Raw genomic sequence first — 22,961 nt, 5'->3', positions numbered from 1 at the left:
TTCCTCCCTCCCTTGTTAAGCAGATGAGCAGATCTAAAGCAGGACCTCGTGTTGGGAAACGGAAGAGCAGGACCCAAAGTAACACTGTTGACTTGGGAGGGGGGCAAAAGGCAGAGCTGTGCTCCCCTCCTCCTACTCCTTCTGTGAGCCTTCTGCCCTTCCCAGCTTCCTTTCCAGATGCCCAGGGTACCTGGTAAATGTCTTTCCCAGCATGATCCCTATTGCTGACCTATCCAGAGTGGGCGAAGGCAAGTTTCAGTGTTTCCTGTCAGTGTTGATTGATAGGTTGAAGAGAATTACAGTGGGCTTGAGCAACAGCCTAGAGGAAAGCCATAGAGGAGCCTGGAGAATTGGAACAGGAGCCAACAGGGTCCAAGATTATCCAATCTTAATACTCCAAGGAAGCTCTTGGGGCTGATTGCTGGAGTTAAGAATCTGGTGCAGGGGGCTGGAGAGATGGCACAGTGGTTAAGAGCACTAGCTGCACTTCTAAAGGACCCGGTTCGATTTCCAGCAACCACAAGACAGCTCACAAGTGTCTATAACTCCAATCCCATGTGTTCTGACACCTTCATGCCAACCTACAGAGAATTAAATTAAATAAATTATTTTTTAAAAAAACAAGAACCTTGCAGCTTAACCTCACAAGACAGAGATTCTTCCTTTCCACTGCCTGGTCTCCCTGCTATTCCTTGGATCTTGAATGCCTCCCTACCCCCAAAGCCTATGATTTAAAGGCTAAATCCTCAAGCACAAAGCTTAGGTGTGTGGGTGAGTGGGTTCAAAACCTGGGATTAGGATGACACTGGCATGGCCTTGAAAGGGGCCCTGGGACTCCAGTCTTTCCTTTGCCCCTTGGGTTCCCTTCAATGTAAGTGTTTCCCGCCAACCATGAGCTCCTGTCAATGGTGTGCAGCCTCACCTCAAGCCCAAAACAACAGCCAACCAGTCGTGAACCAGAACCACAGGGCCAGGAGCCAAATAAACTTTTGTTCTTTATTAGCTCTGATATTTTGCTTTATAAGAAAGGGGCTTCCTCACACAGACCCTGGGTTCGGGCTACTTTAGGGCCATCAGACTCCACTCCCACCAGACTACCGACCTTCAGGAAACCAGCTGAATTGCGCACTGAAGAGGCAATTGATGGGCGTTTTGACCGACTTGCTTCTGTCAAAGCTTACCTTTCCAATGTCTCATTTCCTCAGACCCTTGTGGCTGACAGGCTTGCTGTTTTTCAATAAACTGAGTTGAGGGAAAAAGAGATCAGGTAAGAAATTGATGGGATAAGACCCCAATCTACTTCCTCAGCCCCTCAGACTCCTTCCTGTCATTCTCACCCACACACTCACCTCCATTAAGTCTTGCTTGACCAAGGTCGTCCACTATCATGACTTTACCCACAGGTAGCCTATAACGCCGGAACAGAATTTTGCCTCAGAACAGAACCAGGACAAAGGGGATGGAATGATGGGCAGAACCACTTTTGAGGTGAGCTCAGAAACCTACCTCTTCCCCAACCCCATGCGTTTGGAAACAAGAACCCAGAATCTTTGAGCACCACCTGCAGAGGCACAGATGGGGGACACCAACAGTTGCTGTTTACACCCATGTTTTACTCAGAAGGACACCCCTCTTTTCTGCAGGAACTACAGTACCCCAACATTCACCAAACAAAGCCATGATGGAGCTGCCAATCAGGAAGCCCCACCCCAACTACAGGGACCATGTGACCTCCGCTGGACCAATCAACTTCCTTGCCTGGAATTTTAAAACAATTAAGGCAAAACAGAGTCTCCTTGCCTGGGCTCACAGCAACCAGCAACAGGAGGGCCCACCTCAGGGAAAGGGCAGTCCTGGGGAAGGAGATGACAGCTACACTCCTGCAGCCATTAGTTCTCGAAATAACCATCGTTTATCAAGGGTTCCTGATGTGTCAGGCAGCACACTCAGTTCTAGAAACAAATAGCCACAGCTGCTGCTTTCAGGAGGCGTCTGAGTTTGTGAGGAGACGCTCCTTAAATAGACGTCCCTTAAAGCAAAACGAAGCGGCCATCTTAACAGGCATTGAGAAGGGGAACAGTTTTTCAGAGCGTGTAACTGAATCAAAGCTGTGGTTCAGCTTCTCTGTAAAACCGTGAGCCCTGCTCCGAAGCCACTTTCTCCAGGATAGGTCAGCTGGCTTTTCAAACGTCGGTTCTATCCTGGCCAACACATCACCTTTTTCTGGTTTGTTCCAAAGTCATGAGTAGACTGTAGGCTTAAGGTTATCATGTAAGTTAAATGTTGATTTCTATGCCCTCCATATCTCAGAACAAGGCTTCAATCCTTGTTCTGAGAATCTCCTCTCTCAATGTTGTGTAAACACTGCTCCCCAATTGTCCCCTGGTGTGCCAAAAAGCAGCTTACAGTCAATCACTGAGCAGGACAAAGAATAGGGGAAAAAATAGAGCTGGACTTGCCAGCCGCGGGAGGAAGTGTTAGAGGAGGAAGTAGGAGGTTCAGCCACGAGCAGAGGTCCAAGAGACATCTGGAGAGAGAGTGCAGCAGGAGAGCTACTAAGTGCAAGTGTCTCTGGGATGCACACCGGGAGGAAGCTAAATTATTTTAGAGGGCTAAGAATAGAGTAACGACTGCTCAGTTGCTGTGCAGTGAAGCTTATTATTAAACAAATATAAAAGATCTCAATTATTTATGCAATTGTCGAATTAAGAGCGAAACTGAGTAACAAAGTTTTATAAAATAATAATAATAATAATAATAATAATAATAACCTTAGTGGTGGTGCACGCCTGTAATCCCAGCACTCCGGGAGGCAGAGGCTGGTGGATCGCTGTGAGTTCGAAGTCAGCCTGAGTCCAGGACAGCCAAGGCTACACAGAGAAACCCTGTCTCAAAAAAAAAAAAAAAAAAAAACAGTAAACAAACAACAAACACATAAGCAACCTTAATAGTGGACCAGCCGAGAGTTAAGGCATGATCCAGCCAGGGAGATGAATGGGGGAGGGAATAGCCCCTGTGATAGCCCCTGAGTAGTCTGTGAAGACTACTCAGACTTCAACTTGTTGAGGCCTAGACTGAACTGGGAAGTCTGCCTCTGGGGGATTATCTTGATTGGATGAAGGGAGGAGACCAACTGTTGGCCTTGCTTTTTTTTTTTTTTAACAAACCCACTTTATTTAGGGTTATTAAACACGTCTACCTCCCTTCCAACCCCCCAACACCGGGTAGGGGGGTAAAGAAGGTTAGTGGGGACAGGGGCGGAGTTCTCCCTGCTACTTCCCGCTGGGTAGGGTCGTAGGATTCTTTTGGGAGCAATACCAGTATCAGCCGTCAGGAAATCCAGAAGTCCAGGTAACCAGCAAATCAGCAAGCAGCAAACGCAGCAGCAGGACGAACCAGCAGCAAGCAGTCCTCCCCCAAGCAGCCGTGCCTTCCTCCTCTGTCCTGTTTACACCCCTCAAAGTCCTCAGGATTCAACTAATTCCACCTGGCAAAGACCACGCTCCACAAGACACACTTCCACCCACTGTGGGTGGCACTATTGTCTGGGCTCAGATTCTAGATTGTATACAAGGGGGAAAGTGAGGGTCTGCTGAGATGGCCCAGTGGTTAAGAGCAGTGGCTCTACAAAAGGACCCAGATTCCGTTCCCAGCACCCATTTGGTAGCCTACAGTCATCTGTAACCGCAGTACCAGGGGACCCTGCACTTTCCTCCGGCATCAGGCATGCTCATGATACACACACAAACATGCAGACAAAACATGCACACAATAAAAATAAATCTTAGCAGGTGTGGTGGCACATACCTGTGATCCCAGCACTCGGGGAGGTAGAGGCAGCACTCGGGGAGGTAGAGGCAGAGGCCAAGGCAGGCATATCTCCTGAGTTTGAGGCCAGCATGGTCTACAAAGCAAGTTTAGGACAGCTAAGGCTACACAGAGAAACCTTGTCTTGAAGAAAAAAAGGCAACAACAAAACAAAGAAGAAAAATAAATCTTTTTTAGAGGCAACCATGAGCTGAGTTTGCGCTTTCATGGCTCTCTACTTCCTTACTGTGGGCACACTGTGACCTCAGTGTCCCTGCCATCTTGACTTTCCAGCATGAAGAACCCTCAAATGTGAGGCCTGGTAAACCCTTCCTTTCTTGGGTTGCTTTGTCAAGGTATTTTATCACGGCAGTGAGAAAAGTAGCTCATGTGGCTGAGGACTGGGAGATGAACATAATTAGAAGAGCATTCCAAGACAGAGAACAAACAGCACAGTGGCCTTGCCTGGATAACCCTCTAGTCTCTGGATCCAGTCACCCTTAGCCTGGCTCCTGCCCTTCCAAAATGTCTCTCTGGGTTTCAAATGATGTCTCTGTCACAAACCGGGGCTTATGGAGCAAAGCTTTTCTGGCCTGCCCCTATAATCTAGCCACCCTTCATGCTCTCTGTCAGACCCACCTCCTAAAGTTTCTTTGGAAACTTTTGCTCCACGTGGCCTCCTGACAGTCAGTGCAAATTCCCTATCTTTGATGATTTAACCTCATCTCTAGCAGATAGCAGAAATTCAAATGACATTTCATGAATCAGAAAAATGATTCACCTGTGGACATTTTGTCATAGGCATCGGGGACAGAGGTTACAGCTACCCTCTGTCATCTGCAGGAACTGAAGGCACGCTCCTTTAATCTTTTGGGAACCTCAACTCTGGTAAAGCTGGTTTCCTGACTTGGAAACAGAAAAGAATTTTAATATGGAGACAGTACAAAGCAGAGTTGGAGTTTATTGTAAATAGAAAGAAGGGCACCAGGGAAGGAGTAAGGTGTATGCAAGAGCATGGATGTGGGCTCCTCAGAGGAGAGTCACCATATGTTGGAAGAACAGGGGTTGAGAGAAAATGTTCCGGGAAAAAAATACAATATACTCAGGTGTTAGTATGCGCTCTTTAAGAGAAAAGTGCAGTTAGCTTAGCATTGGCCACAGAGACCATTTTGGTGGTTTCCAGCTCAGTCTCAAATGATTCAAGAAACTGTTCTCTCTCTCTCTCTCTCTCTCTCTCTCTCTCTCTCTCTCTCTCTCCCTCTCCCTCTCCTTCTCCCTCTCCCTCTCTCTCATAAGTAAGATTCGAGGGCAGGGCAGCTCCAGGGGTGCCTCGGATAGGATCATAATGTGATAAGCTAAAAACCAGAGGCCACTAACTAGGCTTGCCGAAGGAGTGTAGGCATGTCTTTCCCTGTGTATTTCTGGAGCAACTCCTAGAAAACCGTAGGTTTGTAACTGGGAAAAAGGAGAGGCCAAAAGCAAATGCTGCTAGTATCAGAGTTCTTTTTCTTTCTTCTCTTCTTTTTTCTTTTCTAAAGGGGTGTATTATAAAAAGGTCTATTATAAAAAGTCTATTATAAAAAGGAAGTGTGGCAATGGACTTAAGTGATGAAATGATATAAATCATCAATGGACTAGGCAGATGGAGCCTATGATGGCTCTGTCTTTCCATCTTTTCTCAGTATGTCCACTGTACCTGGAGGAAGTGTAAACCCGGAAGGAGATAGTATCCGTCTCATTCTTCTCTCATCACCCACCAAGGCCACATCTGGATTTCTTTTATCTGTAGGCACATGCAGCTTCAGGCCTATACAAACTAAGGTGTTAAGTGGCTGTGGTTTTTCTGGAGTTTGGCTATAGATAACAAAGAAATTGATGTCACAAGAAAATGAGGCAATAGCCTCTTTTGTACAGCCTCGGTGTGCTGAGAGCCGTGGGACTGCCTTTTAGCTGACCATACCTGTAAGTCCATAGCTGAATGTTCACGTCTATAAAGGACCTGTTCTGGAGTGCCGGTCAACCCCAAATCCTCTGTGATTCTATCCGCCAGGAGAGCTCAGTTTTCCTATCAGTCTTTGTATTTTCCCCTATTAAGGGCAGTCACTCTTCTGGGCATGCCCTTCTCCTCCAACTCCAAGACAGGAAGTGTTTCAACTTCGTGCTGTATCTCCCGCTGCTCTTGGTTCTGTTAAAGAAGCTTGTGTTTAAGGCTTTTTGAGATCTGTGTTCTCAGGTCTGATGAATAAATCAACATTGCACAATAAGAACCGTAGGATTAGGCTACTTTCCTTCAGTGTGTCTGAGAATACAAGGGTTTCAGGAGACCTCCATTCTGTTTATCAGATGAGAGGATGGCACAAAGATGGAACCCAACCTGTTCTAGCCATGATTTCTTAACACAGCACCCCAGAATCAGCCAAACCCCCAAACCAGACGGCAGATTCACACCCAGATTTTGGAATGAAGAGGAAGGACTTTGGCCACTGATTCTTCTTCTACTCACCACAGAACACATTGCTAGACCTCTCCGTGCAAGATTTCCTTGCCCTCCAAGTAAGCATACCTTTGCCTCTCTCTGCTGCTGTGACAAGTACTGAGGCCTGGAGATTTATAAAACCTGGAAAGTTAATTGCTGCAGTTCTGAAGAGTGGAATGTCCAAGATTAAGGCACCAGCCCCTTCGTGTCTGGCCTTCTCCCTGTGTCTACCCATTGCAGAAAGGAATGAAAAGTATAAAAAAGGACAAATGCCATGTCCTCTAATGGAAAGCAGAAGGGAAAAAAAAAGAAAGACTCAGCAAGTTCCTCAAGCCTTTCACAAGGCACTCATCCTACATATGGGCTCTGCCGCTCATGATTTAGTTACCTCTTTAAGGCCCTACCTCCCAATATTCTCGTGAAGGAGAGGGCTTCCATGCATGACTTTAGGCAGAACACATACCTTAAACTTATATCTGCCCAAATAGGGCCACTGACCTCATAGTGTCCGGTGGGGTACTTGAAAATGTACCCAAGAGGCTGGGGATTGGTTAAGAGCATGACACAAGCTTGAAGACTTAGTGAGAGACCCTGTCACAAAAACAACAACAACAAAAAACAAAACAAAAAAAAAACAAGATAGAAAAATCCTAAGGAATGACATTGGAGGTTGACCTCTGTCCTCTACACACATAACAACAGATATACACATACACATACCTGAATACATACCCAGACCTCCGCACCCATACACAGAAAAGGTATTCAACATTTCATGTTTTGGGAAAGTATGGTTGCAAACCATAATGGCATGCTATTTCACAGTGCTACAGTGGGTATAATGTAAAGGGCCCATTGCAAATGCTGTCAAACAGGTTTTCATGGATACATGGCTGGGCCTGGCCAGCTAAAATTGGAATACACTGTACACATGGACAAAATTCTCAAAGAACATGCAGATACAGTTAAATTTTATGAAGAAAAAAAAAGAATATCAGAATGCAACAGAATGAAATTAATGGTAGAAAAAGAAGGATTTTAAATCTATCTAAAATAATTAGAATGACTCAGAGAATTGAAAAAAATTTTGCAAATAATTATCTGACAAAGGGCTGGCATTCAGAATATATGAAGAACTCTCATCCAAGACCTGGTGCAACAACAGGCCTGTAACCAGGCTACCTGGGAGGCTGGGCAGGAGGAATGCAAGTTCAAGGCCAGCCTTGCCAACTTAGTAAGATCCTATCACAAAATTGAAAGTAGAGAGAGAGACAGAGAGACAGAGATCAGCAAAGAGAGAGAATGTACTCTGTGCTTCAATCCCCAGTAATACGCACACATTCAAAAAAAGCTTACAACATCACAACAACAAAAACAGCCACAAAATTTAAAATGAGCAAAAGCTTCAAACAGACATTCCCCAAATAATAAATACCAATTACCAACAAGCAAATAAAATACTGACCATTAGCAATTAGGTAAAGGTAAAGGAAGAAGATAATAACTGAGCCACAGAAGGAGTCAGGGAAAGAGATCCCACAGGAATCCTCTCTGCTGAGAGGAACCAGCAGATGGCACCTGCTTCATGGGAGTCCACTATGGCAGACAGTGTTCCTTGAAGAGATGATCTCTTTGTCTATGGGTTGCAGAAGATATAGAATAAAAAGATTAGGGGGCACTGGAAAGGTGGCTCATCAGGTAAGAGCACTTGCTGCTCTTGCAGAGGACCTGGGTTCCATTCGTAGCATCAACACAATGGCTCACAACCATCCATAAACTCTAATTCCAAAAGATCCAATGTCCAATTCTGACCTCTGGGGACACCGGGCAGGCAGACATATGATACACTTACATACATGTATACAAAATATCATACACATAAAAATAAATCTGTTTTTAAAAAGTAATAGGGGTATGGTAGGTCTTGGCATACATGTGACAAGCTTGCTTATAGCCAAGGAATTCAAGATGATAGCTGTGAGGACGGTGAGGAAGGTGGAAGCAGAGAATTTCTCCATTTATGTTCTTCCTAGCTCTGTTGCTTTTGATGCCAACAATACAGTGGCTGGTCTGGAGAGCCACCTCAAAGTGTGATCTTGGAGAAAGGGATGGATCCAGGTCTAGTAAACATGGCTTTGGCCTGCAGTATGCATTGAGACTGAGTCCAGTTGACTACAGTAAGATGTCTTTAACTCCCACCTTATAGCAGAGAACAACAGGTTAAGGCGCTTAAACAGCAGATACACATTTCTACAGCACTGCACTGTAGGGAGATCAAGACACTGGCCTGTCTCGGGTTTCTGTTAAGATGTTCTTTCTGGGTTGCAACTGGTTGCCTTTTCATTATATCCTTGTGTGAGAAAGTCATGTGTCTGTCTTCTTATAGGAATATTAATCCCACGATGGGGACCAACCTCAGTACTTCACATACATTACTCCCATTCAAAGGCCCTATCACCAAATACCATTACATTGCAGGAGGGGTGAGTTTTTGTGCCAGTTTGGTTGGGTTGCCATAGCAAAGTACCATAGACTGAGTTACGAGCAACTCAGAATCTGGTAGGGGCCGACTTTCTGGATCACAGGCGTTCCCCTCTGGCTGTGGTAGAAGAAGGAAAGGTGCCCTTGACAGATCTCTTTTTAAAAGGCATTCATTCCATTCCTTAGGGAAAGGCTGACCATAACCACCTGTCAGAGAATCCATTTCTTAATACCATCATTTTTGGGGTTAGAAATTGAGAGCCAGCAGCAGCAGGGGTGGGGAGAGGCAGAGCCTGACTCGGGAAACCGGAGAAGACTGGATATTTATTAAACAAAGAGAAAATGCCTCAACAATGTGTTATTTTAAATATTGCATAGCTGAAGATTTCATTAATATGTTGAAAGAGCAAGCCAAAATGCTTGCCTAGAAGGTAGTAAAAGTGAAACAAAACCAGTGAAGGAAAAACAGTGCTAAGATAAACTGTGGATGATTCAGAAGTTTCCACATTTGGGTAGAAGCAAGCAATGAGGGTGGAGAAGAAGCAAGCGCAGAACTCAGTGTGAGAGCATTGGCTGCTCTTCCAGGACATCCCACTGTTCTAAGAACTCACATCCATCGACTCACAACTGCCCGCAGCTCCAGTCTTCGGGCATCTGATGTCCTCTTCCGGCCCCCGTGGGCACTCGTGTGCTTGTGCTATATACTCACCCAGACACATACACATTAAAAAATAACAACATTAGGCGAAAGACACATTCAGATCCTAGACAGGATGAAGGAGACAGAATCTACACTGAGAGCTATAGACACCCTGGAGACAGAGTACAGAGAGGATACAGGTGGCTTAGGATTACAGGTTTGTGAGTTATGGCCTTGGCACCCTAATGCCTGAAATAGCTATTCCTAGGCTCAAGTAGCCAATGATTGCATCTTGACTGATGTGCCTCAAGAGGAAAACACTCACGGAAATAACACATTTAGATTCTAGGCATAGCATCAGGTGTAACAGAATACAAAATAATAGCAAGTGGGGTAAATAATAATTCACAGAGGAAATAGCTGTTTTGTAGCGGTGTCCCACAGAAAGGCGGGAAGCCTGCTGCTTATGCAAGCTGACCTGATACAAAAATCTCACTAAAGACAACGCTGACCTTGAAGGAAGCTAGTAGCATCTCCTCCGAGGAAGCTAGGGAAGGGGCACCCGTGAGGTTTGGAGCGTTAGAGACACTCTGCCAACCGAGCTCCACCCTCAGGTCAAGGGCTGTATCCTGTAACAGGGGATGAATGAGCTGTTATGACAATCAGATAAGTGTAGGCAGTGTAGGTCATACACGGTGGCCTGATGGGATTTCTCTGTTCTGCAAACCTTGTTTACAAATTGCTATGTTCTCATTACAGCAGGCAGCACGGTGTCTGTGTAGGTACTCAATAGACACTTGGACTGAATTAGTAAATCAGTCATTAAAGAGAAACAAAGCACAAAGCTAATGCTCTCACATGCTTACGAAAGCAAGCATAACGACAGTGGGGCTGGCTAAAAATACAGATTCCTAAGGCTGCCGCCACATGGTTTGATTTAGTGGGTCTAGATTTGGGGCAGGTGGTCCAGAGAAATCACTGTTGAGGAAGACTAGCATACTTGTCTGTTGCTTAGCCTGCGGTGTGGCTGGGCAGTGGTGACACACAGCTTTAACCCCAGCACTCAGGAGACACGGGCAGACAGATCTCTCAGTTCAAAGACAGCCTGGTCTACAGAGTGAGTTCCAGGACAGAGAAACTCTCACGAGAGAGAGAGACAGACAGAGAGACAGAGAGAGAGAGAGAGACTTCCAGTGTTAATATGAGGGAAAAGATCAGGCCTCAGAGCTGTCTTTTAACACTGATCCCAGGCAATCTAAAAATGGCGTCTCCTTTAAATGAAGCCAGCTAGCTGATGGAGGAGGAAGCAGAATGAATTGTGCATCTCAGAGTGTGTGACCACTTATCAATCCATGCCCCAGTATATGGATCACAGTTGTGAGCATGTGAGGGAAAAAGTGAAAATTAAGGGAAAGAGAAATTGAAGCAATATCGTCGTAGGAAGTCATTTTTGATTGCGTTGTCCGGTCACAATGAATTCTGTCACTACATTATTTTTATTTATAATGGCATGCCTAAATTGGACTGCCTTATTAAGTATTTTTACTGAGGTAAAATTCACATCACAGTAAACTAACTGTTTTAAAACAAACATTAAATTTTTCCCCTGAGGTGAAGCAATTACCACCAATTCCTTGCTCAAAAATATTTCAACACTGTGATAAAAAAAAACTTTCCCACTAAGTAGCTCCTTCCCAGCACTTGCTCTGTAGTTCCTGCCGGCCACCGCAGACCCTGCTTCAGAGTTTCCTGTTCTGAATGTCTTCTGAGAGGTCAGTCATACTGTGTGTGTCCTTGTCTGCCTGGCTTCTTTCGATGCGTTTCAGAGGTTTTCCCCAGTCCAGCACAGATCTGCGCACAATTCATTCCCTTTTACAGCTAGTGACGTCCTGCTTATGGATAGATACCCCGCCCCCCCTTTTTGAACTGTGCATTGTTTGTGTGCAGGTACCTGCTGAGTATTCTTTTCAATTTTTTTGAAATGGAGGGATGTATCTTGGACTAGAATTGCTATTCTATGTGGACTAGATGGCAATTCTATGTGTAATTTTTTTTTGTTTTAAGAAATAACCAAATTATTTTCCAGACTGACTGAAACATTTTACGTTCAATCAGAAATAGATAGGTTTAAGTTTCTTTACACCATCACTGATAACTGTTATCTATTAGCTTTTAACTACAGTCATAGTCGAAGGAGTGTGTAGTACTTTGGGGACAAGAACATCGCAGGATTAGTGAAAACTAAGAATCTGTGTGTGTGTGTGTGTGTGTGTGTGTGTGTGTGTGTGTATGCATGTATGTACATATGTACATGTTCAAGTAGGTGTATGTGTGCATGTAGGCTTACATACCTATGTGTGCGTGGTTGTAGACCAGAGATTGATCTGGGTGTCTTCTTCAGTTGACCTTATTTTTTGAGACAGTCTCTCACTGAACTAGCCTAGTTGGCCAATGAGCTCCAGTGATCTACATGTCTCCACCTCCAAGGTGCTGGGGTAGCAGGTATGATTTACTGCACCTGCTTTTACGTGGTTACTGGAGATCTAACCTCAGTCTTCAGTCTTCATTGTTGCCCAACAAGCACTTTATCAAATGAACCATCTCCCCAGCCCCTGAAAACTGAGCAATCTTAAACCAAAATAACCCTCCCAAGATTTCTGAAAGGACATTGGCTGGAAGTCACACATTGTTGCCTTTTATATCTTGTTAGCAAGAACTCAGCTCATGGCCATGCCTAGCTGTAAGAGATGCTAGGAAATGCTACAGATGCTAGATGTCTTCTTTTGTAGTTTTTTTTTTTCCCCTGCCTGTACATGTGTATTAGCCAGGGTTCTCCAGAGTAACAGAATGTACAGAATGAATCTCTCTACACATATAGAAAGGGATTTATTAGGATGACTTACAGGCTGAGGTCCAGCTAATCCAACAATGGCTGGTAATGGGAAGCCCAAGAAGCCAGTAGTTGTTCAGTCCACGAGGCTGGATGTCTCAGCTGGTCTTCAGTGTACACTGGAATCCCAAAGAAGTTGGCTCTAATGCCAGTGAAGGGATGGACTTGGTAGCAAGGAGAGGCCAAGCTGGCAAAGAGCAAAAGCTTCCTTCTTCCATGTCCTCATATAGGCTTCCAGCAGAAGGTGGGGCCCAGATTAAATGTCTCTAGCCCAGATATATCTTTCTGCCTCAAAGATCTAGATTAGAAGGGGATCTCCCTATTTCAAATTAAGCAAAAATTCCTCATAGGTGTGCCCTCCATTTTTGGATTTTAGTTCATTCCAGATGCAGTCAAGTTGATGACCAAGATCATCATGTGCCGAGATAAAACCAGAAGGTTAAACGAGGCAGGCAGGGACAAAAGAATCAAGGGAGAAATATCAATCTGTGCTCTCACCAGGGTCCTTACTGAGTGTTGTACTGTCTGGAAATCTATTACTGATAAAGTGTTCGAGTATACTATTTTAGGAACACTCATAAGTTCAAGGCTGCCCCTGTGTTTGCCGTTATCCTCTTCCTCAAATTCTAGTTAAATTTTCAACAAGAGGTGTTACTAAGTTAAACAAATCTTATCTGTGCCTCAGCCTGCTCTTCACATCGTGAACGATTACCTTACAGTTCTTTCTGGCACTTGTAGTTTTGTCAACCCTGAATATGTTAGTGAGGAGAAAGTGTCACACATTTATCTTAATGGCAATCTGGAAACTCTGATAATAATGAGGAGCTGGAGGCCCATTTTTTACCCAGAGAAGCAAAATCTCTGGGGGTGAAGCAGGAACCCCCTGGGCGATTTGTGTGCGTGCCTAGGGCTGTTTAGTGAAAAGCTTTGGTCAAACTTGCCGTCATCACCCAGGAGCTGACGCTGTATCCAGCTGTGAGGCTGAAGCAGTCCCAGCAGGAGTCAGAACTCCAGGTCCTTGTTCTTCAGGGTACCAGCGGTTCCTTGCAACAATATGGTGCTGACTGCTGTGGTCGGCAGCAGCTGGGTATATGGATATTTCTTGCAGCTCGCAATTTCAGTGGGAGATTACGTGTGACTTTCAAATATATGTTGAACAACCTGTTCCCTGCCCTCCCCATCCATCCTTAATTGTCAGGGCTTCTGAACAAATGATAAATGTATCAAGTTATTCACCTGCACGGGCTGGAGAGTATCAGTCACTGCTACTGCAGGGTAGTTAGTTACACAGTCCCCAGCTTCACGGGAAAAGAAGAGCTAGGCGTCTGCCTTGTCCTCAAGTTTACCACGTGCTTTGAGGGTACCCCGGCCCCTTAGTTCTCACAATAAAGTAGCATGGTCGCCTCTCCCTGTAGGGAGTGGAGGAAGCCCTGAGTGAGTGAAGACCTGGCTGAGTGTGTGCTGTTGATGTGGGCATAGCCATGCCCAGGACCCTAGCTCCAGGCCCAACACACCAGAGGCTTTGCCCTGCAGCGAGGCTCAGAAGATGGCAAAGCCTTCCTCCGATCCAAGCACAGTCGTTGATAATATATGTCCGCCAGAGTTTTCTCCTCCCTTATATTTATGACCTGAAGACTGTTGCCCTCTAGAGACCACTTGCACTGAGATTAGCTAAACCCGGTGCCCTGATCCGGCTGTACACTGTGACTCTGCCCTCCTTGTGTAATAGCCCTCACTCCTTGTTCAGCTGTATACAACAATAATGCCTCCTTTCTGTTCAGCTATCTATTTAAAAAAAAAAAATACAAAACACTGAGATTCCCAGGTGCTGTTCACCAGAGAGCCCAGTTCACCCAACCCCAGCCCTTCTGTATTTGTCTTTTCTTCAGTCCCTCACTGCCCCCGTCAGGCAAAGTCCCTGGATCCCTTCAAGGATTTGGCATCCACATTATTCTTCTTTTCTGGAGGAGTAAAGTAAATCACCTAAGTTCACCCAGGAAGTAAGAGACTCAAAATGATACCCACACCCCATCCGAGGGTTAGCTGTCAGGATTAGAAAATAGGAGAATTTGTGGCTTCCGCCATAGCATCCTCTTCAGACATGATTGTTTCCATCCTCCGTTAGCTCTCCATAACACCTCATTAGTGTGCACTTATTTATATGTTTATTATATACATTGAAAACCCATTTGCTCTGCAAACTGTCATGGCTACCAAAATCACATGCTTGGAAGCACAGATCTCCCAGAATTTCCAACCTGTAGTGGGACTGAGAGGGGACCCAAGAATTTGCATTTTAACAGGAAACACTAACTCTGCCTGTGATGATTTTAGGGGCATCACCATAAACATAACCTAAAAATAGAGATTCAAAATATTAGAACACAATGTAACACAATGAGGAAATGGTTCAGTTGGTTCAAGGTTTGCCAAGCAAGCATGAGAACTTGAGCTTGATGCCCAGCATTCATGTAAAAACAGCTGCATGTGCCGGTCGTGGTAACACACGCCTTTAATCCCAGCACTTGGGAGGCAGAGGCAGGCAGATCTCTGTGAGTTCGAGATCAGCAGGTCTAAAGAGCAAGTCCAGGACAGCCAGGGCTGCATAGAGAAACCCTGTCTCAAAAAACAAAGCAGCTATCCTGACTCTACCTTCATAGCACGTTGGTTATAGGCATTTGTGAAGCCATTTTGTTACTGTTTTTATTTTGTTCTTAAATAATCTTGCTTCTAGATCTGCCTGAGACAATTTCCTGGGGTGCTGGAAAACTGTTCATGAGAGAGAGAGAGACAGACAGAGACTGAGAGAGACGGAGACAGAGAACATGTTCACCTGTGTATGTGCACATTCAGGCCAGGGGTCAACATCAGGTGTCATCCTTCATGGCTTTCCACCATAGTTTGTTTGTTTGTTTGTTTGTTTGAGACAGGGTTTCTCTGTGTAGCCTTGGGTACCCTGGATTTGATTTGTAGACCAGGCTAGCCACGAACTCACAGAGATCCACCTGCTTCTGCCCTCTCAGAGTTGTGGGATTACAGCAGTGTGCCACCAGGCCCAATTCCTTATAGTAAATTTCAATTTATTCATTTATTTATTTACTCACTCTAAAGCCTGATCACAGCCCCTTCCCTCTCCTCCCAGTCCCACCCTCATGCCCCACTTTCCCACTTCCCCTTTTCTTCTTCTCAGAGAAGGGCAAGAGGTACCAACCCACCCTGGCACCTCAAGTCCCAGCAGGACTAAGTGCATCCTCTGCTACTGAGGCCTGAAAAGGCAGCCCAGCTAGGGGAAAGGGATCCAGAGGCAGGCAACAGTCAGAGACAGCCCCTATTCCCATTGTTAGGGGACACACATGATGACTAAGCTTCACATCTGCTGTGTAGGGGGTCTAGATCGAGCCCACACATGCTCTTTGGTTAGTGGTTCAGTCCCTGTGATTGCCCATGGGCCCAGGTTCATTTACTCTTCTTGCGGTGTCCTTGACCCCTCTGGCTCCCTCTATTCTTCCTCCCATTGCATTGACCTGTGGCACATGGCTTTTGTGAGCAGAGAGGCTAGCTAGAAGGAAACCCACAGAAATTGTCCAGGCCTCCCACACTGCCAATCAAGATGAGGTGGGAGCTGCAACGGGGTAGAGGCCGAGTTCCCGCCAGCACTGTGCCACAGTGCTCAGCGCTTTTCCCCTTCACCCGACTCAGCTCCTGTCATCTTTCCTGCGCCTTCCTTTGCCTCCCTTCATGAGAACAGCTACCGTCACTTTTAAGCAAGGCAATCTGTAGCCTGCTGTTCCTTTCATGAAAATTCTAGCTGCTGCAACCACACACGCTACTTGACAGCCACAAAGCAAAAATGTTCTGAGTGAATAGTGCTTTGATTGAAACGCGGATTTGTTGTATCTTTGAAGTCTGGGCTCTGAGTAAGTGTTGTGTTATGCAGCAGAGCTATAGCCAAGAAACGCCTGGAGGGGTATTCCCCTACCCTCTCTGTGGATGGTCCAGTTTTCCCAGATCCTCTTCAGCGGTTTTGTCACTTACTGAAAAATAAGGACGGTCTCTAGGAGGTAAGTAAGGCAACTCCCAGAGCTCTGAAGGAGGGAGGTGTTTACAAAGATTTAGAGAAGGGACTTAAATCTCCAGGATGGCCTGAATCTGCTTCAACAAGAACCAAGGAAAGGGCCTCAGCTTCAACCAAAGAAAGGAAGTTTCTTCTTTTAGTTTTCGATAAAGGAAAGTGGAAACAGTTTATCAGTGAAGACAAAGAAAGGGCCTCCTGTCAGATAACTGCAGGACTTCCTACAGAGCAGCCAATGCCACATACAAAAAGCCATTGTGTCCAGTGCAGCGGAGCCCTGTAATCCCTGCACTGACGGCAGGAAGATTCTGGTGAATTGGAGGTCATCCTGGGTTGTGTAACTGGCTCCTAGCCCAGCGGTTCCCAGTCCGTGTCAAACGACCCTTTCACAGCGGCGGCCTGAGACCATCAAAAAAACAGATATTTACATTACAATTCATAACAGTGGCAAAATTACAGTTACGAAGTAGCAACCGTAAAATATTTTTATAGTTGGGGGTCACGCAACATGAGGAACTGTATTAAAGAGTCAGAGCATTGGGAAGATTGAGAACCATTGCCCTAACCAGAAGGTAAAACCCTGTCTCAAGGGAAGGAAAACACCATCCTTGTTACCAGGCAAGAAAGTTGCTGCAAAATGGACTCTTGTTTTCCTCTGACAATGTCTCAGTTTAAGGATCAAATCTCGAAAGAACTCATTAGTAAGGTCAACACAGCACTCCCCCTGGTTCTTCAGCCAACACTTATCTCCTACATCCAAACCCCCACTCATCCAAATCAACAGTGCCCCCTCCGTTAATCAGAAGGCGAGACAATCTGGACACCGCGGCAGACACTAAAGGCAGACTCCGCCCCACTGTCCCCTTAGTGGAAACGGCCTCTCATTTCCCTGCCTGCTGCCTCTCTCCGCCCCACCTCCAAAAGACTTACGATTAATGGGAAGAGAGAAGCCCTGGAGTACACCAGCGGAGACAATTTTTCTCTAAGGTCCTCAGCCCTGTCCCCACTAAGTTACTTCACAGGGGGACAGCGGGGGGGGGGGGAGGGGAAGGCCTACCATTGTGTTATGTTCTCTAGGGCAGCAAGGTGTCCAGCAGTATATGCATACCTGCAGGGCAAGGAACCCAATGGCACTGGACTCGGTGGTCTGCTCCCCCATCTACACAATGTGTTGTGCGGGCAAGTCAGCCAGTCAATCAAGCGATAGTTCCTGTTAGAACCAAATAAGACAATGAATGATGAAGCACACAGCACATTTCATATGAAAGAGGTTTATTAGATGGAGATGGAGAGAGAGAGAGCAGGACATGATAGGGGGAAGGGAGAGGGGGGTACCCTGACAGAGAGAGGGCAAGAGCCAAGAGAGCCAGAGAGAGACAAACAGTGGGTTGATCCTTTTAACCACGCCTGCCAGTGTGGCTACCTGGCCGGCAACACATGATGACCACATAGGTTGCTAGGCAACCCCGAAGCAGGCTGCCAAGATAGTAACACCTTCCTAATTCACAGAATGCCCAGGCTACCTCCCGACACCTAGCCACAGCACGGTACCGTGGCCACACATCTTAGAGTTCGGAAAACTCTGACTCCCGATGAGACTGTGTTCTAGAACTCTAAGCATGAAGCGGAGGTTTGAAACTCACCATGTGTTTACCCAATAGAACCATGCCACACGGTAAAACTCCAAGACACAAAGCCAACAGATTCCAAACATGCTGTGATTGTGTACCAGGTTACATTTTAAGATGAGAGAGAGAGAGAGAGAGAAAAGACGAGATCTCACAAGCAATGTCATGCAGTCACTTTAAAAAAAATCATAAAGTACATTCATCCGGATAAACTGACTTAATCAGACCTGGGGACCCCATGGGTTATCAGAGGCTGGAAGAACCGTTTTCAGACGGCACAGGCTCCATCTCTCTTCATCCCTGTGTTGGTGCAAGCTTAGCACAAGGAAACGCTCAGCAAGTGTCTGCTCTCAAGCCCTGAAGAGGTGTGCCTCCACAGTTGACTCATGCGGGTCCAAGGGACATGCTTTGCCTGCCCCTTTTCTTGCCCGAGGCAACGGTAAGCCAAGCTCTGCACCAAGCGGCCTCAGGTTCTTAATAATAGAATGATAACCGCAGCGTCTACCGCATGGGGGGCCAGTGGCAATCCGATGGACTTTGTGTTTTCTGTAAAGGCCTGCCATACAGGAAGAACTCTAAATGTGGCAGCTGCCATGATGTCACAATGCCAGTGCATCCAGACCTGCCCATGTGAGGCTCCCAGCTCATGCACCTTGCCTCAGTCAGCGGGCAGCAGCAGGTAGAGAGAACAAGTAGAGGGAGAAGCTATTGCAATTTCTATTTTTACCCAAAAATATTAGAGGAAAAATAAACTATATGTAATCGCATGGATTTATAAACTAATACTAATGGTGAGAGTTTCTGCTCATTAAAAAAAAAAAAATTAACAGAGCTTCACAGGTCAAAATGTTTTGAAGAGCACTGGTTTCTTCTTTCAGAGAAGGCACTAGAACTAAAACAAGAACAGAGTTGGACCCCAACCCAGGTGGTCCCTCCATAGTAACAGTCAGCCAATGTCCTCAGCCGCACAGGAAATCTTGAGTCTGTCCTTTTAGAATGTACCAGAAACAAAGTCCTAGCCTCTTAAGGAGGTAACAAAGTTTGAGGAAAAGGAAAAGGAGAGAGCGAGAAGAATGGACTCTAACCAACCAGTAAAGGAAGGAATGAATAGGCTGTAGGTGAAAGGCAAGCTTCTATCCCCACAGGGTGGAGAGAGAGCTCAGGGCTGGGTACCGTCTATGTGTTTGACATATCCGTGAGCCAGATTCAACACTAGAGACCTCTTTGGATGTTGGGGGATTTTGAATAGTGGCTCAATTGGTGTTTAAAAACGTCACTTTTCATGGTGTGTAAGTGTGAACTATGTATATCTTCAGGATGACCCTGAAAATCTTTTCTCTGCTAGTTTTGTAGGAGGCAGTGTGACAGGGAAGATGGAATGCCAGACTGGATGTCCAGCAGCTGTCATGCTCAGTCTAAAATTTCTGTGTTTGTTTTTTTTTTTTTTTCTTCCAGCTCCATGGAAGGGCCAATATGGGAATATTCTCTACTGACTTGCCTCTTGCGTCTAGAATCTGAGCGCAGAGTGGGTTAAACATGTCTGATTGTTTGTGTCATCAGTCAGTGCTTGACTAAGTGTTTCCTATTCTTTTTCATTATTTCATGTTTTATTCTGGTAGTTATTTTGACACTTCATTTCCCTATCTAGTCCAAGATGGACGCTAACCTGGAACTTACTCTGAGGCCCAGGCTAACCTCAAACTCCAAATTCTCTTGCCTTGGACTCCCCAGGGCTAGGTTTCATGAGTCATCCCCACAGCCAGCTCCCAGCCCTCTTCAATGTCTTTATTTTGCCATCATTATTATTAGTATTATTAGTATTATTTCAGGGCAGGGTTTCTCTGTGTAGCCTTGGCTGTTCTGAACTCACTTTGTAGACCAGGCTGGCCTCAAACTCACAGAAATCCACCTGCCTCTGCCTGCCTGAGTGGTGGGATTACAAGCGTGGGCCACCACACCTGGCTCCACTTACTATTTCTAGACACAGTTAAATAACTGAAGTCACAGAAAGAAAGGAAAAAATAAAACTACTGTCCTGGCCCAAATGATTAAAATAAGATAAATTCAGTACCTCAATACAGTGCAGGTAAGTACCTTCCCTTTTAAATTCAGCATCATATTCCAAAGTCACACTGATGGCCCCGGTTGAACTAGATGTGTCACAAAAAAGAACCAATAGCCATGAATCTGAAAAAGGGACAGTGCGGGGGCATGGGTAAAAGTGGGGAGAGAGTTGGAGAAAGAGAATAACCAGACTGCATTATGTACATGTATGAACGGTCAAATAATAATTTAATAAAAACCATAACTTCAGTCATACAGAAGGATGGAGTGGAGCAGTGGTCATTAGAGGTTAGGAAGTGTGAGGGAGGCAGAAAGTAGCCAAATACACTGAAGCGCAGGCCTGGGTTTCTCTAGCACAACCCTGTAGCTCTTGGTTAAAGCAATCTACAATCACTTCCAAATGACTGCCCTATAAAAAAAATTCCTGGCACATAAAAATAATTGACATCCAAGGTAACAGAAGTGCTTTTCCCCCTGGCTTGTTTGTCATGCATTGCAGTCCTGTATCAAACTATGAGAACCCACTCCATAAAGATATACTAGTGTTCTATTTCAATAGAAAAAAAAGGAGTAAAAAATAGAAGTTTTAAAAGGAGCACATCAAAAAATAAATGAGAACAGGAAAAAAAGAGAAACAAGTGTAATGCTCATCTTAAATATAAGAAAAATATAAAGCCAACTGCGACATCTTGTCAGCCAGCTGCACTTTGTAAGAAGAGAAAAAATGGACACGTGCCAAAAGTATTAGAAACTGTTTACAGAGATATTATTAGGAAGTTTCTATTATGGAAAAAAATACTGGAGAAATATTTATATAGCGTTTTGCTCTGCTCGTAAGCAGAGCCAACAGGAATGAGCTGCATGCTGCCCTTCTCTACAAAGGGAAGGAATTCCATCCCAGAACAACGCATGGTCCTGGACTCTACCACAGAACACCGGCTTTGGCATTCTCATTAGCCAGACGTCCAGATTTCCACAGAAATTATTTAATCTCCGTAGACTCCGACAGTGTGCCGAGCCCCCAGATCGTAGCGGCCTACTGATGATCTCAAGCGCTGTACCACTGTCTCCAAGGTAGTCTCCATCGGTTCCCAGGGTAGCAGCCCCCCAGCTTACCGGAGGCTGGACTCTCCGTCTCCACAGCAGCGCAATACCTGTGCCACATAGGGGCTGCAGCCAAAGAAATTGGGCGGCCCCACCTCTCCTTCACATGGACGCTCAAACCGCCAGGATCATTATTTTGTCCTGGAATCCAGCATCGGTGCAGCCGCTGGGACAATGCACACGAGTGAAGAAGATTTTGTAACACTAGTGTCACAGACGTTGTGTAGCTAGAGATGTGTGCTCGACTTGAACAGGGCACACTGCTATCCAAGGGCGCCAACGAGTGGTTGATATGCAGAGCTTGTAGAGAGCACAGGGTATCGTCTGTGGAGACATTAAACAGCGCGCCTGAGTTTTGCCCTTCTGTCTCTCCACCTCTGGACCCAGTGGGGTTTTGTTTTTATGTTTTTCTGGCCTATCTTCCGGTTCACAAATTTCCCTCAACTATTTGCTTATTCCGATGTCAAATCATTTCAGTGAATTTCTTATTTCAGTTGTAATTTCTTTAAAGGGTTCTGGAATTCCTTTTTCTCTCTTTTCCAATGTTAGGTCAGTCTTTACACTTTCAGTTTCTTGCCAAAATGTCCAAGCTTGGTTTGTCCTTAAACCTGGGGATTGTGGTTGCTTTATAGTCTGGACCTGGTAAATCCCATACTGGAAACCTCTTTAGGTCTGCTTTTCTTGTGTGTTGTTTCTGTCGATGTTGGTTTATCCTCAGCCATCTTTGACAGTATGCTGGAGAGTGTATCTGAAAACACTGCAGAAATATTGTCTTTTCACTAAGATTATTGATAGATATAAAATCATTTTATCTATACAGTACAGTGTGTGTGTGTGTTCTATACCTGTGGAGGCCAGCTAGATGTTGACATCAGGTATCTTTCTCTATTGCGAGGTCTGTCACCAAGCTTGGGACTCACTGACTGGCTGGATTAGCAGGGAGCAATCCCCAGGGACCTGTCTCTCTCTGTCACTTCCCAGCACTGGGGTTATGGAGGAGTGCTGCCACAGCTGGTATTTTACAGAGGGGCAGGGAATCCCCACTCAGGTCATCATGCACAGCAGGTGATTTACCCACTGAGCCATCCTCCCTAGCCCAAGTTGTTAAAATAGTCACAAACCAGCTGTTTCTCTTTTTTTCCCTTGCTCTGCCCCTTTTATTTTCTGGCAGTGATGGGAATTGAACCTAGGACCCCACGCACAACAGGCAAGCACTCTACCACTGAGCTACCACTACAGCCCTGACCTTAACTTTCTAATATTATCACACACTCTATTTTTATTTTTATTTTTGGAAACAATTAAGTCAGAGAGATGCCTTTATTAAGCAGCATAGCTTATGAGTTGACGGAATTCCCACAGCATGATGTCACACTTTTTAGGTTCTTCATGTGTATCCTGACATTTCCATTCGACTCTTCTTTGGGCTGTTGCCCATTTCCCCTGGTTGATGACGACTTTTTGTATGAAAGGGTTCAGATGAAGTATTTCGGTGTATTCATGTGAAAATGGTGGTTGTTTTCATGATTGTGTCCTTCTTTGTAAGAGCCAAATCTAAAAAAGAAAGAATTGGCATGGGAAAGCTATTCAGAGAGGAGGGGGGTTCTCAGGGAAATCTTCAATTATCGTACTTTTGTCTACCTATCACAAAATGAGCACTAAAAAGATCAATTTATGAAACTGAGAGTGATAATCAAGTGAAACGGAAATTACAAAGGATTTATGGGAAAGGCAGGTTGAAATTTTGACTCCAAAGCTCTTTCCCTGGTGAAAGATCATTTCAAAAGCACAAGTGTTCA

The 22,961-nt window shown here is 45.3% G+C and overlaps 1 protein-coding gene across 1 annotated transcript in view; it reads right to left on the bottom strand.

Moving 5' to 3' along the window:
* Positions 1-20,161: 20,161 nt before the first annotated feature.
* The window catches only part of Cwh43 (cell wall biogenesis 43 C-terminal homolog), a 41,013-nt gene continuing 38,213 nt past the window's right edge, over positions 20,162-22,961 (bottom strand). Inside the window, exon 16 of the mRNA XM_021645897.2 lies at positions 20,162-22,716. Within this exon, the coding sequence (XP_021501572.1) occupies positions 22,638-22,716 (79 nt within the window). The 3' untranslated portion in view covers positions 20,162-22,637. The remainder of the gene's footprint in view (positions 22,717-22,961) is intronic.

Source organism: Meriones unguiculatus, chromosome 3, assembly GCF_030254825.1.
Source record: "Meriones unguiculatus strain TT.TT164.6M chromosome 3, Bangor_MerUng_6.1, whole genome shotgun sequence".
Lineage (NCBI taxonomy): Eukaryota > Metazoa > Chordata > Mammalia > Rodentia > Muridae > Meriones > Meriones unguiculatus.
This window is presented reverse-complemented; position numbering and strand designations above follow the sequence as displayed.